Genomic DNA, 12,570 nt, shown 5'->3' on the forward strand with positions numbered 1-12,570 from the left:
ATCATTTAATCATCCAGTCTGGGAGCTAAATGGCAGATACTGTTCTAGGTGGTTGGGTTTCAACAGTGAAAAAGTAAATAGGTCCCTGCCCATCTTTGGGGAACTTTCCTTCTAGTGAAGGGAAAACAGACAATATATAAAGATATAATGTGTCACATGGTGAGTGCAGTGGAGATAATAAAGCAAGTTGTGTGTGGGGGAAATAGGGATTGGAGATGGGGGCAGCTCTTTCATATGGGGTGGTCATAGATGATCTCAATGATAGAATGCAATTTGAGCAAAGACCCAAAGGAAATAAGAGGGAGAAAGCAGTATGAATATATGGGGGAAGATCTTTTCAGTAGGAAATAGGTGTATTTGATAAAAGTGGGTGGACTTTTTTGTGGGTTTGCAGTTTGTTTTTAACTATTTGCATAGTTCTGCTATAAAAGACTGTGATTCTAGCTGGGTAACATCAACTTACTGTCAAATATAGTGCCAATTCAAACATTCCACAAAGCATTGCTCATCTCTTCCACTGAGGGAAAAGCTATACTTCTTCACGTAGCAGGTTATAAAAAAAATTGCTGATGGTAAAAGAACTAGCTGAAGTATATACATAATAGCCCACCTCTACTAAAAAATACTTCTTTTAGAGTCAGCTATGAAATTCTAATAGCCTCAAACCTTTAATTTGGATTATTTGAGTAAATGTAAAATGCCCAAAACTGAACATAATTATGTCTTTTTTGAGATGTCGATCTTCACTTTTTAGTTAAGAGTTAATGAACCTCAATAATTGGCCAACAGTCTTTAAGGCAGAAAGTGGGATGGACACCATCAGTACTTTTAACCCAAAACAATGAAATCACTGTTGGCATTAGGATTATGTTGCTTTTTGTTCAGATATTTTTTTTTCTTGGAAAATACATGCATACTTTGGGTTCAATGGTGCCAGAAATATTAATGTTAGCTATGATTAAGTTTCCTTCAACCAATCTGTCACTCAAACAATAAAGGTGAACTTATCTGTAAAGTCAGACGCCTGAAATGGTATAACCCAGTTATATTCTCATGTTAAAGCCTTTTTAAAAAACAACAGTAATTCTGGCCCTTGAAAAAAGTGAGTTGTACCACGTAATATAAAATCTTTTTCTGTAGCTAGTAATAATTTCCTACAGGAAAGCCTGAGGTGGGTATGTTTTGAGGACAATGTAATTTGAGACTAGACACTTAGAAAGTAGAAGTTTGAGTTAACTCAGTCAACTTGTTTTTAACTTTTTAAAAGGAATCTTGAGAGGTCAGTGGTGTCTACTGGAAGGCAAGAACTTGGTTCTGGCGGGGAGACCACCACACATGGCTTGTAGTGTTTGCACTTAACTTCTGTACCTAGGTTCCTCTGGCTGTCAAGTAGGGATAATAGTAATTTCCTGCTTTGACTTCTCTGGCTGAAGATGATATATTAACACAAATTATTATTATTATTAAAACATAATGCATGCATGCACGTAAAACACCAGCGTGGTGTTCTTTTCATGCTTATATAACATGTATAAATACTGCTCTTCCATGCACTCTTCACTTTAGGTCAGAGGAGAATAGCATGCCACTAATCCAATTCTCAAAATATGGAGGAAATATATTCTTTAAAGCTCCATATCATCCTTTTGAGAAGCACTAAACCTGCTAATCCCTCATGGTCTTTGTAGCAATTGCATGATGGCCCCCACATTAAGCCTTTGGCACCTTTTCAAATGTTGGCTAAATTACTTTTTTCCTGGAGACTAGAACCATCAGGGAAAGGCTAGGGTAATGAAATTTGCTAGGGACATTAAATTTTTGGTTGTTTAACATTTAACCGAGTATCAACACAACGTGTTAAAGTGCTATCTAAACAGATAATTAGCTACTGGCTGTGCAGTGGGCTCTGTCTAAATTTAACTGTGAAATTAGGTTTAGGGAATGCGAAAATAGGAAAAGAAATTTTCTCAAGGGAAACGGTGGTGTCAGCACAGCTGAGGAATGTCACAATAGCTACATTTCGTCAATTATGATCGTCATCAGGGCATCTCTCGGAGGACAAGGTTTCTTCATAAGTGCATCCTGAGACTAGGTGATGGAAAGGAGTGGTTGCAGGAGACAGCCTTACAGGGGACGACAGAGGCAACAGGCATAGACTGCGAGAGAGAAAAGGGGTGGAGGAAAAGAGGTATTTAAATCCAGCGCTGGAAGAGAGGTTGGGAGGCGGAAATCAAGAAAGAAAAAAGAGCGGCGGGCAGTGGGTAGAACTGTGTGTAGCCTTGGAGGTGAGTAAAACATTGTAAGTCAGTGGGTGGAGGTCGGGGAGACCCTAGTGACTGAAGGGGGAAGACAGCGTGATCTTGGTAGCAGACAAGCATTAGTTTAGCTGCGACAGGCGGCTAAATCCTTGTTTGACTTTCTTCCTATTGGAGCACATTTGTGGCTCTCTGGAGGCGACGGCAGGACCAACATAAAATTAATGGTGTCAGGACTGAGAACCTGTGTCCTCTGCCTCTAGCCCCCCTCAGGACAGTCGCAACTGTCCACCACCCCCAAAACCGCCGATGGCTGTGGTTCCAAGGTTAAGCCACCAGGGTTGTGCGTGGCGGGCAAATAAAGAGGTCAAGGCGAGCAGCTGCCGGAGTGAAGGAGGGTCGTGGTGGATCACGGACGCTCCTCTCACGGGCACGTGTTTAGCACTTCCCGAGGTCGCTTTCCCGCGATCAGTTCATAGGAAAACAGGCAGTGAAAATAAAATTACACGTGCGAACATGCAAATGAAACAAAACCAAAAGGAAAACACCACGGCACTACAGGCGCTCCGATCGGGGAAATCCAGGCCTCCTGTTGCCAGTCACCGGGGGAGGACAGCGGACAGCCTGGCGGTCAAAGAAGCGAGAGAAAAGCAAACCTTCTGGGGCCCCTCTCCTTTCCCGGCTCCGTTGACCCTTTCACCAAACTGCCCACCCAGAGAAAGGGGCAAGAAAAACGCCTGTGCAAACGTGCCTCGGCGGACTGGGGTGGGGAAGTGGGGCTGGGAAGAAAGGAGGGATTCGGAGAGCTCAGCTGTCCCGGGAAGCAGGAAGGAGGAGAAAGTCTCTCCTTTCAGCCCTCGGCGAGGAGGGAGATGACTAGTCCGGCACACTATGTCCAGCTTCCCAGATAGGAACCTTTCGCATGGGCAACGGAAAGGCAGCCCCATCGTGCCTTCCCCTCCCCCGCCTCTCGTCCGGTCCCCGCCAGAGGGAGAGCGCCGCTCCAGGGAGCCTAGCTGCGAGCTGGACTGTCCCACCGCCCTCCGCCTCGGTCTGAGCAGGGGCCGCGGTGGACCAGCAAGGGGCGGAGTGGGCGAGACCATTGGAAACGCTGGGAAGGGGGACGAGGCAGGAACGCGAGGGGCGGGGCCTACTAACCTATTCCAGATTTTCCGGTCCTCTTTAAAGCCCTGCTTTCGGAGAAACCCCGTTATCAAAGAGGAGAAAAGAGATTTTTGGTTTTTTTCTGAAAGGGGAGGGGCGTGTGTAGGAGGACGGGATGGGAGGAGTCGGGCTTGCACTCCCGGATCAGACGGGAGCGCGAGTTGCGCGGGCGAGTCCCTGCGCTCTGAGGGTCGGCTTCCTCTCCCCCTCCCATGCGGGCGGGGTGGTGCGTTCCGAGTTCCCGGGAGTTCGAGGCGGGCGGGTGCCGGGGGGGGAGGGGAGTGGCGGCGGTGGTGGTGGTGGCGGCGGCGGCAGCGGCTGCGGGCGGCTCCCGCCTTAGCCTCTGCAGTGGCGTCGGCGACGGCGGAGTTGAAGCAGCCGCGAGTGCTCCGCCGAGTGTCAGCCGGCGGCGACGGCTCAAGAACTGGGAGTTAGGGACGCGCGCACCGGACCTTCCGCCGCCGCCCACAGCCTGAGGCTCCGGGGCCCGGGGAGCCGGGGGGCCGGAGAGCGAGCTGGCCGGGGGGAGGGTGGGGGATGGCGCGGACCCTGGGGCCGGCTCCGCTGTGTCCCGGAGGCGGCAAAGCTCAACTTTCCTCCGCTTCTCCCCCCGGGGCCGGGCTCCTGCTGCCGCCCCCGACGCCACCGCCGCTGCTGCTGCTGCTCTTCCCGCTGCTGCTCTTCTCCCGGCTCTGTGGTAGGTGAACCTCGGCGGTCGGTGCGGGCTGAGGGAGGCGCGACCGAGGGTCCCGGGGCCGCGGCCGGGCCGGCGTGGGCCGCTCTCCCGGGCGGGAAGCGGTTGTGTTCGGCGGTTGGCTGCGCGAGCGGGTGCCGCGGACTTTGGCTGGAAACTTTTCGCCGCGCCTGGGGCGAGGCCGGGGAAGGGCCGGGGCCGGCGAGTGCGGCGCCGGCCGCCCGCTCTCCTCTCCCGCGGCCGCGCCGCTCCCCACGCTGCGGGCTGGGGTTCGGCGACGGCGCTTTCCGCCCGGACGCTGAGTGCTTCGTGCTCGTGGCTCCTCCGTGTTTGCTCCGGGGACCGTTACTTCCTCGCCTATTCGCGGAGGAAGCCGAGAGCGCGGACTTCTGTGCTGGGGCTAAGGTGACGGGATGCACGTTTGCCGCCTCCTTTTTTCCCGGGTGAAACTTGAGCTGTGAGCCAGGATACCGTTAGGGACCAGAGCTCGACGGAATGAAGCCTTCGGGTTCCCACACCTCATCGCCTTCCACCCTGGAGAAGCACCATGTTAGCCCACCCTGCAGCATCCCCTACAGTTTTCTTCGGTCCTCCGGCCCCTTTCTGCCCTGGCAGCCTCTGGATCGCTTTGCATTGAGTCCGTCGCTGCCTTCCAGTTTGTGGGACGTCTGTCTCACTGTCTGTGTTTATTTTAGCAAACCCTATTTGTCCTCAGGACTTCGATGTATGTGTAAAATACCTGATTGCATTGATCGTGCCCCAGCTGTTCTGATCAAAACAAGCCCCACGCCTCTTCCCTTTCTTCCCACGTTGTCTTATAGTTTTGTCATATTTGGGAGGTAGTCTCTTTGTAAGTTCACTTCCTAGGTATCAGAGACTAGAAGCCTACTTGTTAAGAATAGCTTTAAAAAAACAAAAAAAGAAAGATCTCCGTTTCATGCAAGAGAGGTGGACTTAAGTGATCCTTAATGGAAGGCGGCGATGTGGAAAAGTAAGGCCACCGGTCTTTGGGGACTAGCTCTGTCTTTTGGTAATACCGGAACACTGCAGGACGTTATTCATTCGATGACTCTTACTTGGCGAGGAAAGTGCAGAAGCAAAACTTAGGCTTGCTCAAAGCTTGTTTTACCTGAGACATTTTTACTGGTACATAACTCTGCGTTGGATCTCAGTGTTTAATGAAATCTTAAATGAAACCAGGAGTTTTACCAGTATTTACTACAAGGAGAGATGTGTGCGGATTTATTGGATGGTGTGATTTAGAAGAAAGAGAATCCTGTACCCCTGTGCCATGTAGGTGTGTCAGGGTAGCTGGTTATGAGGGAGGCAAAATTTTCAAAAGATTGAGTGCCTCTTACAGGCTGAGAATTTCCACTACCAAATCACCGTCACGTTTCAAGCACTCTAATGACACGTTCTGATTTACAGAGTATAGTATGATAAATGGCATGTTAACTAATCTACATTGTTTCTGTAGTCCCACTTCCCAGATGTTTGGTTCCACTACACAAGTCTTAATGCTGGTACCGCTTTAGATTGATGCGAGATTCTAGATTGAATTTGTGTACTGTTCTTTTCCATTCAGGAGGGTTGTGGATTACAGTTAGGTGGGAAGAAAGTGGGAGCAGATGTTAACAGTTTACTGTTCTGACTTAGATTGTGTTAAGGACTGAGAGAATATTTGTATCTCTAGTAAAGTTTTATCGAGCTAGACAAAGCCCCATAGAAGACTGAAACAAGGTAATATGTACAGTTAATACAAAGAAATTGAACCTGGGTAATAATTTCATAGTGAATGTGCAAGTGAAGTGTTGATTACTTTTTGAAGGAACACATTGGTTTTCACATGGAGGAAGAAAAGACTTAAAAAAAATCTCTTTAATAATATGCTGTTGGGATTTGATATTTTAGAGTCGTAAAAATTCAAGTAGTATAGGCAAATGGACTGTGATTTAGAGAGGTGTAAATTAAAGTTTTTAGAGTCAACTCAGCTTGTAGTTGTAGAGACAGACACTAGTTTTGTGTCACTGTGCACTGCTCATTTAAAGAGCTTCCTTTTTTTTGGCTTATAGTGTTATAACACCCTAATTTGTGAACGCTTATGACAAGTTTTTAATATCAACCTGTATTTTAGAATTCAGTCTTTGAATATGGCACAGTTGTCCTGATTTATGGATACTTAGTACGTATGGAAACGGAATTTTCTTGTAACCTGTTCGTTGGTCTGATATTCATAGTACTACTTAACAAGGTTTGGCACGTACTGATGTTTGAGTTGTTTACTTATTTATTTATTTAAAAAATTTTATTGAGGTATGGTTGATTTACAGTGTTGTGGGAGTTGTTAGTCTTAGAGTTGAGAAGATTTTTAGGCTTTAAAGAGATGACTATATGATTTGTTAATCAGAATGCTTTACTTATTTTTTTTTACCACATACAGATTTATTATTATTTTTTTTTTTGCTGCTGATATTTTTGATATTATGCTTACATTTAGCATGGCCTTAACTATGCTACACTTCTGCAATATCATCTATTAGCACAAGATAATTTTTATGTCATGTTAATTTTACTGCTGTAAAAACCCTCACAGTCAAACTGGTAGACGTGATATTCTGTAAGCTATAAAAAATTAATCAGGTTTGCTGTTTTGAGGGTGAACGTTATCTGTCTTATTTGAAGAACTGAAATTTTAAAATGAGAATTTTACAGGTTAACCAACTGTCAGGGTTGGTTGGTTTTTTGTTTTTTTGTGTTTTTTTTTAAAGCCTAAGAAAGTCCTAGGTGTAAAGGTCAAGAGGACTAGATTTTTCAACACTATCTGACTTGATATAAACCTCATTTATTTAATTATGGAAGTCCATATTTCTTTATAATGGCAATAATCAGTTCATAGGTGATCAGATTTATCTTACTTTCCCTTCCAACATTTTTTCTTGAGGAGTAGAGAATATTAGGATATGGTATTGATGAAAGAGAAGGTAGACTATTTGACCTAAGTTCCAACTTTTTCCATTTTCAACAGGGTTATATCTTAAATGGATATTTAGAAGGTGATGGAAAAAAGATCTAATATGATGATTGAACATTGAACAGCACTTTCAGAACTTCCTATATTCATGGCGCTTGATAGGAACTTGAGGACATAAAACATGAATAAGGCAGAGTCCTGGCTTCAGGGAGCTTCCAGCAGTATGATAGACATAACGTAAACAGATGGATAGGACAGCTCAGTATTTATGATAGAGATCTGCATGAGGTGTACTGTGGGTTACCCAGAAGAAGGATACCTAACCCATTAGGTAGAGATATTAGTGTAAACTGAGAAAAAAAATTACTTAAAAAAAATGAGTTGAGTTAGATTTTCTTATTGAGATTAGACATTGTGGTAGGTGGAATAAGTTTGCTCTCTCTCTGCAGTTTATAATTTAGATGCTAAATAAACAGTTTGATTCTGAAAAATGACTGCCACTTACTAGCTGTGTGAATTGTTGGCAAGTTATTTAACCTCAATAACCTTAAGGTTTCTCGTCTTTTCAAAAAAAGGGTAATATCAGTTTGCCTATAGAGTTCTTGTCCTCTTGCCTGTAGAGGATTAAATGAAAGAATAAAATAAAACTCTTAGAATGCATGGAATGTACATTGAAATTTTAGCATTTGTTTTATTGCACATTATAAACCAACCAACCTAATATTTGTCATTCTTAAATTCTACCCTGATGACTTGAATAATTGAGTTTTCAAGTTGATTGACTTGCTGTATTTGTACTTAATGTCTTTCAATGTATAGCCTAGTCAGTGATCTTCAAATATTTGTTAAATTTACCAAATTTATTTTGGTAATAAATTATTATTATTACCCGTACTCGGGTAAATAATCAGATGACCAACTTTCAGAATGTTAGGATATAGTGAAATTAACTCAATGGTGTAGTTGTATGGAACCTAGTTGAATCGTCCGTTAATGATGTAGAATGCATTTGAGGACTGGGCCGTTCTATACGATAACTCAGAATGTTAGTGGTTATATTGAAAAATGTGGAGTTGAAGAGGGAGTCATGATTTCACTTCTACCTTATCAAGTTACTGGTAGTTTCAGGTTGGAGCCTGTAATACATATTGCCCATATAAATCTTTCTGCATCCAAAACAGATGTAATTGGAAAGTGAACCAAATTTAAAAGGAAGCAAAAAAGGCCAAATTTTCCTTTTTGCATTTAGCTACAGAATCAGAAATAGGAATTGGAAAAAGCTGATCAATTATATATTTGTGGGTGTGTGTGTATTTACCATTTTACCTTGTTTATGTCACTTATGCTTATATATTTAGTGATTTCAGCAACTGATGCATATTTTGCATCTGTATAGTTAAGGAATAGAACTTACGGCTTCTTGCCTATTGTTTGAAAATTGTTGAAGAGAAGCTGGCTGTGATACCCTTGTTAAAAAATAGTATTTTGGCATTCTGTAATTTACCCCTTAAAAAATTAGTGAGTTAATAATATATTGCTATAGCATATTCTGTAATCTATTAAAGTCCTCATAAAATTGACAACACTGGCTGTATGGTTTGTGAAAGATGTGGCATTTGATTAATAATGGCTATTAATGTGTAAATGTAGGATAAAATCAAATAACCTTTAAGTAAGTAATGGAATTATTTTGTGTGCCAAGAACTCAGATCTAAAAATCTAAGCACCATTAATGTCATACTTTTGATTACCTTTTATATTTTTATCTAAAATTGCCTTGCACCCATATGCTTTCCGAAACTTATGATTTTTCTGTAAGGCTCTGACATAGTTTAATTATTTACATAAATAAAATTTGTTGTGTATTTAAAATTTTAGTGAGGGCTGCCCCCTATAAGTCTAGATACAGCCGTATTTCAGGTACTGTAGTTGTTTTGGAAAGGATATTGTATTGCATACTTATATTATGACTTTTACATGTTCTCTTTAATATAACATCCAAGGAGGTTATTTTTCTTGTAACCCTATTAATTGCCCAACATTCATTCTGCTAATTAAGATCAGTAGGAAGGAAGTGTCTTGTAGCGTTGTGAGTAGATATTCATAAACTGGAATTTGAGGCATGTGTAAAAACATAGCAGCTCATAACTGATTTAAATGACTAAGAGTTGATAGTATGCTTTTCAGCGTTTCTGACGATTATTTTGTAGGTGTGAGATAGTACATTATACATGTGACTCTATAGATAGGAAAGGTTGTAATAGTTTTTTCTTTTTTCTTTAACTTTACTTGGTTTCTTTTAACTTTAATAGTTAAAAAAAAAAAAGAAAGGGATTTCCCTGGCGGTCCCCTGGTGGTTAAGACTCTGAGCTCCCAGTGCGGGGGGCATAGTTGCAATCCCTGGTGGGGGAGCTAAGATCCTGCATGCCACAGGGTGCTGCCAAAAAAAAAAAAAGTAAAAAAAAAAAATCAAGCTTGCTCTTTTAGATAGGTTGGCTGTTGTACCGGTAGAGGCTCTTTACTTTAAGCTCTGAGGTTTCTTCAGAAGAAGTAAAATTTTTAAAAGGGGGGTGTCTATAAATCACTATTCTCAGCTAGCCAAGGTCAGCAAATGTAGGGTATGTGGATAGGTTCAGATCCTAGTTTCTAGGAAATCTTTTTCAAAAGAACATTCCAGGCCCCCGCTATGGACTTACTGGATCAACATTTTTTGCAAGAGCTTTGGGGAGTGGAGCCTGATGATTGGGGCATTTGTATTTTAAGTGACGTCTTCAGATGATTGTTTCTTCCCTGGATGGGTGCTATTTTTACAGCATTTTTGTATATGATTTGACCAGATGTAGTCATTATTTTGTTCACTGTTGTACCCTCATGTGCTAGGCATGTAGTGGGCACTCACATTTCTTTATTTCAAGAGCTTAATAGAAAAATAAAATTTAGTCTATACTAACACTGTCCAATAGAAGTAATGTGAACTATGTACATAATTTTAAGTTATGGTGCCACATTAAAAAAGTAATGAAACAGGTGAAATTAATCTTAATATACTTTATTTAACACAATATAACCAAAATGTTATCATTTTAGCATGCAGTTGATATTAAAGAATTGAGGTATTTTACCTTTTTTATTTTTGTAGGAAGTCTTTGAAATCTGATGTGTTTTACACTTACAGATTGTTGTTTGGATAAGCTATATTTCATGTGCTCAGTAGTCAGATATGGCTGGTGGCTACCATATTGGACAGTGCAGGTCTAAACTATTTGTGGACTCCAAAGTAGGTTATGCCCTTCTCTAGCTCTTACTCATAAGGCCTAAAATGTTATTACTTTTCCTACCTACTCAAATTCTGAAGCGCCCAGTTTAAAATTAATTTTCTCTGTGAAGCCTTGCCTTACCACTTCTTTCATACAGTGGGCTTTTCTTTGTAAAGTAGTTACTCTTTTTATTCATTATCTAGTAATTTAATTGTAAGTTGTTTTGTGGTGTGTGCTCTTTGCAGTAAAAACCTTGCCTCAGGCTTCACTGTATGTCATCAGCATGTATCACAGAATAAACACAAGTTATTTTGTAAACTATATAGGTTTTAACATGTCAGGGAGGAAGAAATTTTTCTCTACCCTTCTAGGTTCTTCTGGCTGGTCTAAGAGTTACATTGACGTGAGACAGATTAACAGGAGAAAATCAGACAAAAGTTTAAGGGCATGTATACATGGAAGAGACCCAGGAAAACTGCCAGAAACCCTCACCTTAAATACCAACTTCCGCTGAAGACAGAAGAGGGTACTGGGGGTGGCGATTTGGGACGTCAAAGGGGAGAAAGGCAATTCACATGAAGATGGAAAAGCAAATGTTTGGTAAACAAATTTTTGCTGGGCCTTGCAGAGACTATGGGACACAGAGTGGACTCTCATTTCTAGGCCCTGCTGAAGTTTCCCCACCACACTTAGCCTGTACTTTTTGCAGATATCTCTGGTGATAGCTCAATTCCAGGAATAGGCCCACTATCTAAATTTTTTTAAGCAGTTAGGGGGAAGGTCAAAGTTTCTTCCTGAGTCTTTTGGGCCTTGATTGTTTTCAGCTCAAAATAATCGTGTGCCAAAGAGACGTTGTGGGGTGGTAAGTTTTGCTCCCAAACATTTGCTTTTTTTTCCCGTTAATAACTTTAAGGAATTGACCAAATTTGCTATACAACAAAATGGTATCAAGAGAATACTCGGTTTATGATTTCATCTTCCATGTTGAAATAAAATAATAACGCAGAATAATAGCTGTAATAAATAACAAAAACTTTTCTGGATTTGACTTCATTTCCTATCTGATGCTAGCTATCTTTCAAATCCTTAGTCCCTCGAGCAAATTCTGTTCATTTTTTCATGCTTTTAAGTTTAGAGCAATGTTTGCCGAAGTGTTTAATAGAACACTAGTCTCAGAAGATATGTTTTTGGAAGAAAGAACTGTGGTTGAATACATTTGGGAATGGGAAAAACTAACCATGTGGCCCCCTCCCTCATGGAAAGTAACTATGTACATTAGTTTATTAATGGTTTAAGAAATTCTTTAGTAAAATATTCTTTTTTGCAGTGTAATTAAACAACCTGTTATGTTGCAGAAGCTTTGTTGTACAAAACACGCTATAGGAAATACATCCTTAGAGAGCTTCGCGTATTTGATATTATGTTGACGTTGTTTCTATCCGTACCTTCCAAGATAGGGGAGGAATGAGTATATATATATATATATGTGTATATATATATATACATATATATATATGTATATATATATGTGTATATATATATACACATATATATATATAATTCATTTATTTAATAAACTAGAAAAGGTTGATAGGCTTTAAAGACGTTACTTGGTGAGAAAGTTCTCTGTTGGCTTTTCTTTTTTCCAGAAATTCTTTTTGCTTTCTTTATCTCTGTCTCTTTATTCCCCGTTGTGTTACCCATTTTGAATCTGAGGTATTTGCGAAATTGACCTAGGAGGAATACAATTCTTCCTCTTTGGTATGGCAAAATTAGCAGTGTATTATTTACCCCAGGATATATGTAGTTTAAGCAGCTTCTGTGGGATATACCTCACTTTATGTATAACACATCACACTCTGGGTCTGAGTTTTAGGAATAGAGTGGGTTTATTTAAGATAGCTATTCTCTTTTGTAATGGAAGTGTACCAGTGCTGTTATTGGGAAGGACATGAAAAAATCAAGAGGCAGATATAAAAATAGGTGTACACAGCTAGGACTTCAACTTAGCGTTTGAGAACATTATATATAATTAAGAGCATGCTGGACTCTTCTAATGGCTTCATTTCAGAGGAAATACAAAAGTATTAATGAAATATAAGTGTTAGTACTGGGAAACTGTGGTAAGATGAATTTCATATAGTGACTCTTTCTATGAGTTATCCATGATAGACATGATTGTTATTGCTAAAATATCTGAGGCCATGGGTTTTGAAACTTATTAATATG

The 12,570-nt window shown here is 41.2% G+C and overlaps 1 protein-coding gene across 2 annotated transcripts in view; it reads left to right on the plus strand.

Annotated features, from left to right (window-relative positions):
• Positions 1-3,734: 3,734 nt before the first annotated feature.
• The window catches only part of NECTIN3 (nectin cell adhesion molecule 3), a 141,378-nt gene continuing 132,542 nt past the window's right edge, over positions 3,735-12,570 (plus strand). Inside the window, exon 1 of one of the 2 annotated variants that reach the window (XM_081234063.1) lies at positions 3,735-4,116. In XM_081234063.1, the coding sequence (XP_081090189.1) occupies positions 3,957-4,116 (160 nt within the window). In that variant the 5' untranslated portion in view covers positions 3,735-3,956. The remainder of the gene's footprint in view (positions 4,117-12,570) is intronic. The other variant, XM_081234061.1, reaches the window with a different exon arrangement.

The sequence above is a fragment of the Mesoplodon bidens genome, assembly GCF_964165515.1.
Source record: "Mesoplodon bidens genome assembly, chromosome: 5".
NCBI classification, from domain to species: domain Eukaryota; kingdom Metazoa; phylum Chordata; class Mammalia; order Artiodactyla; family Ziphiidae; genus Mesoplodon; species Mesoplodon bidens.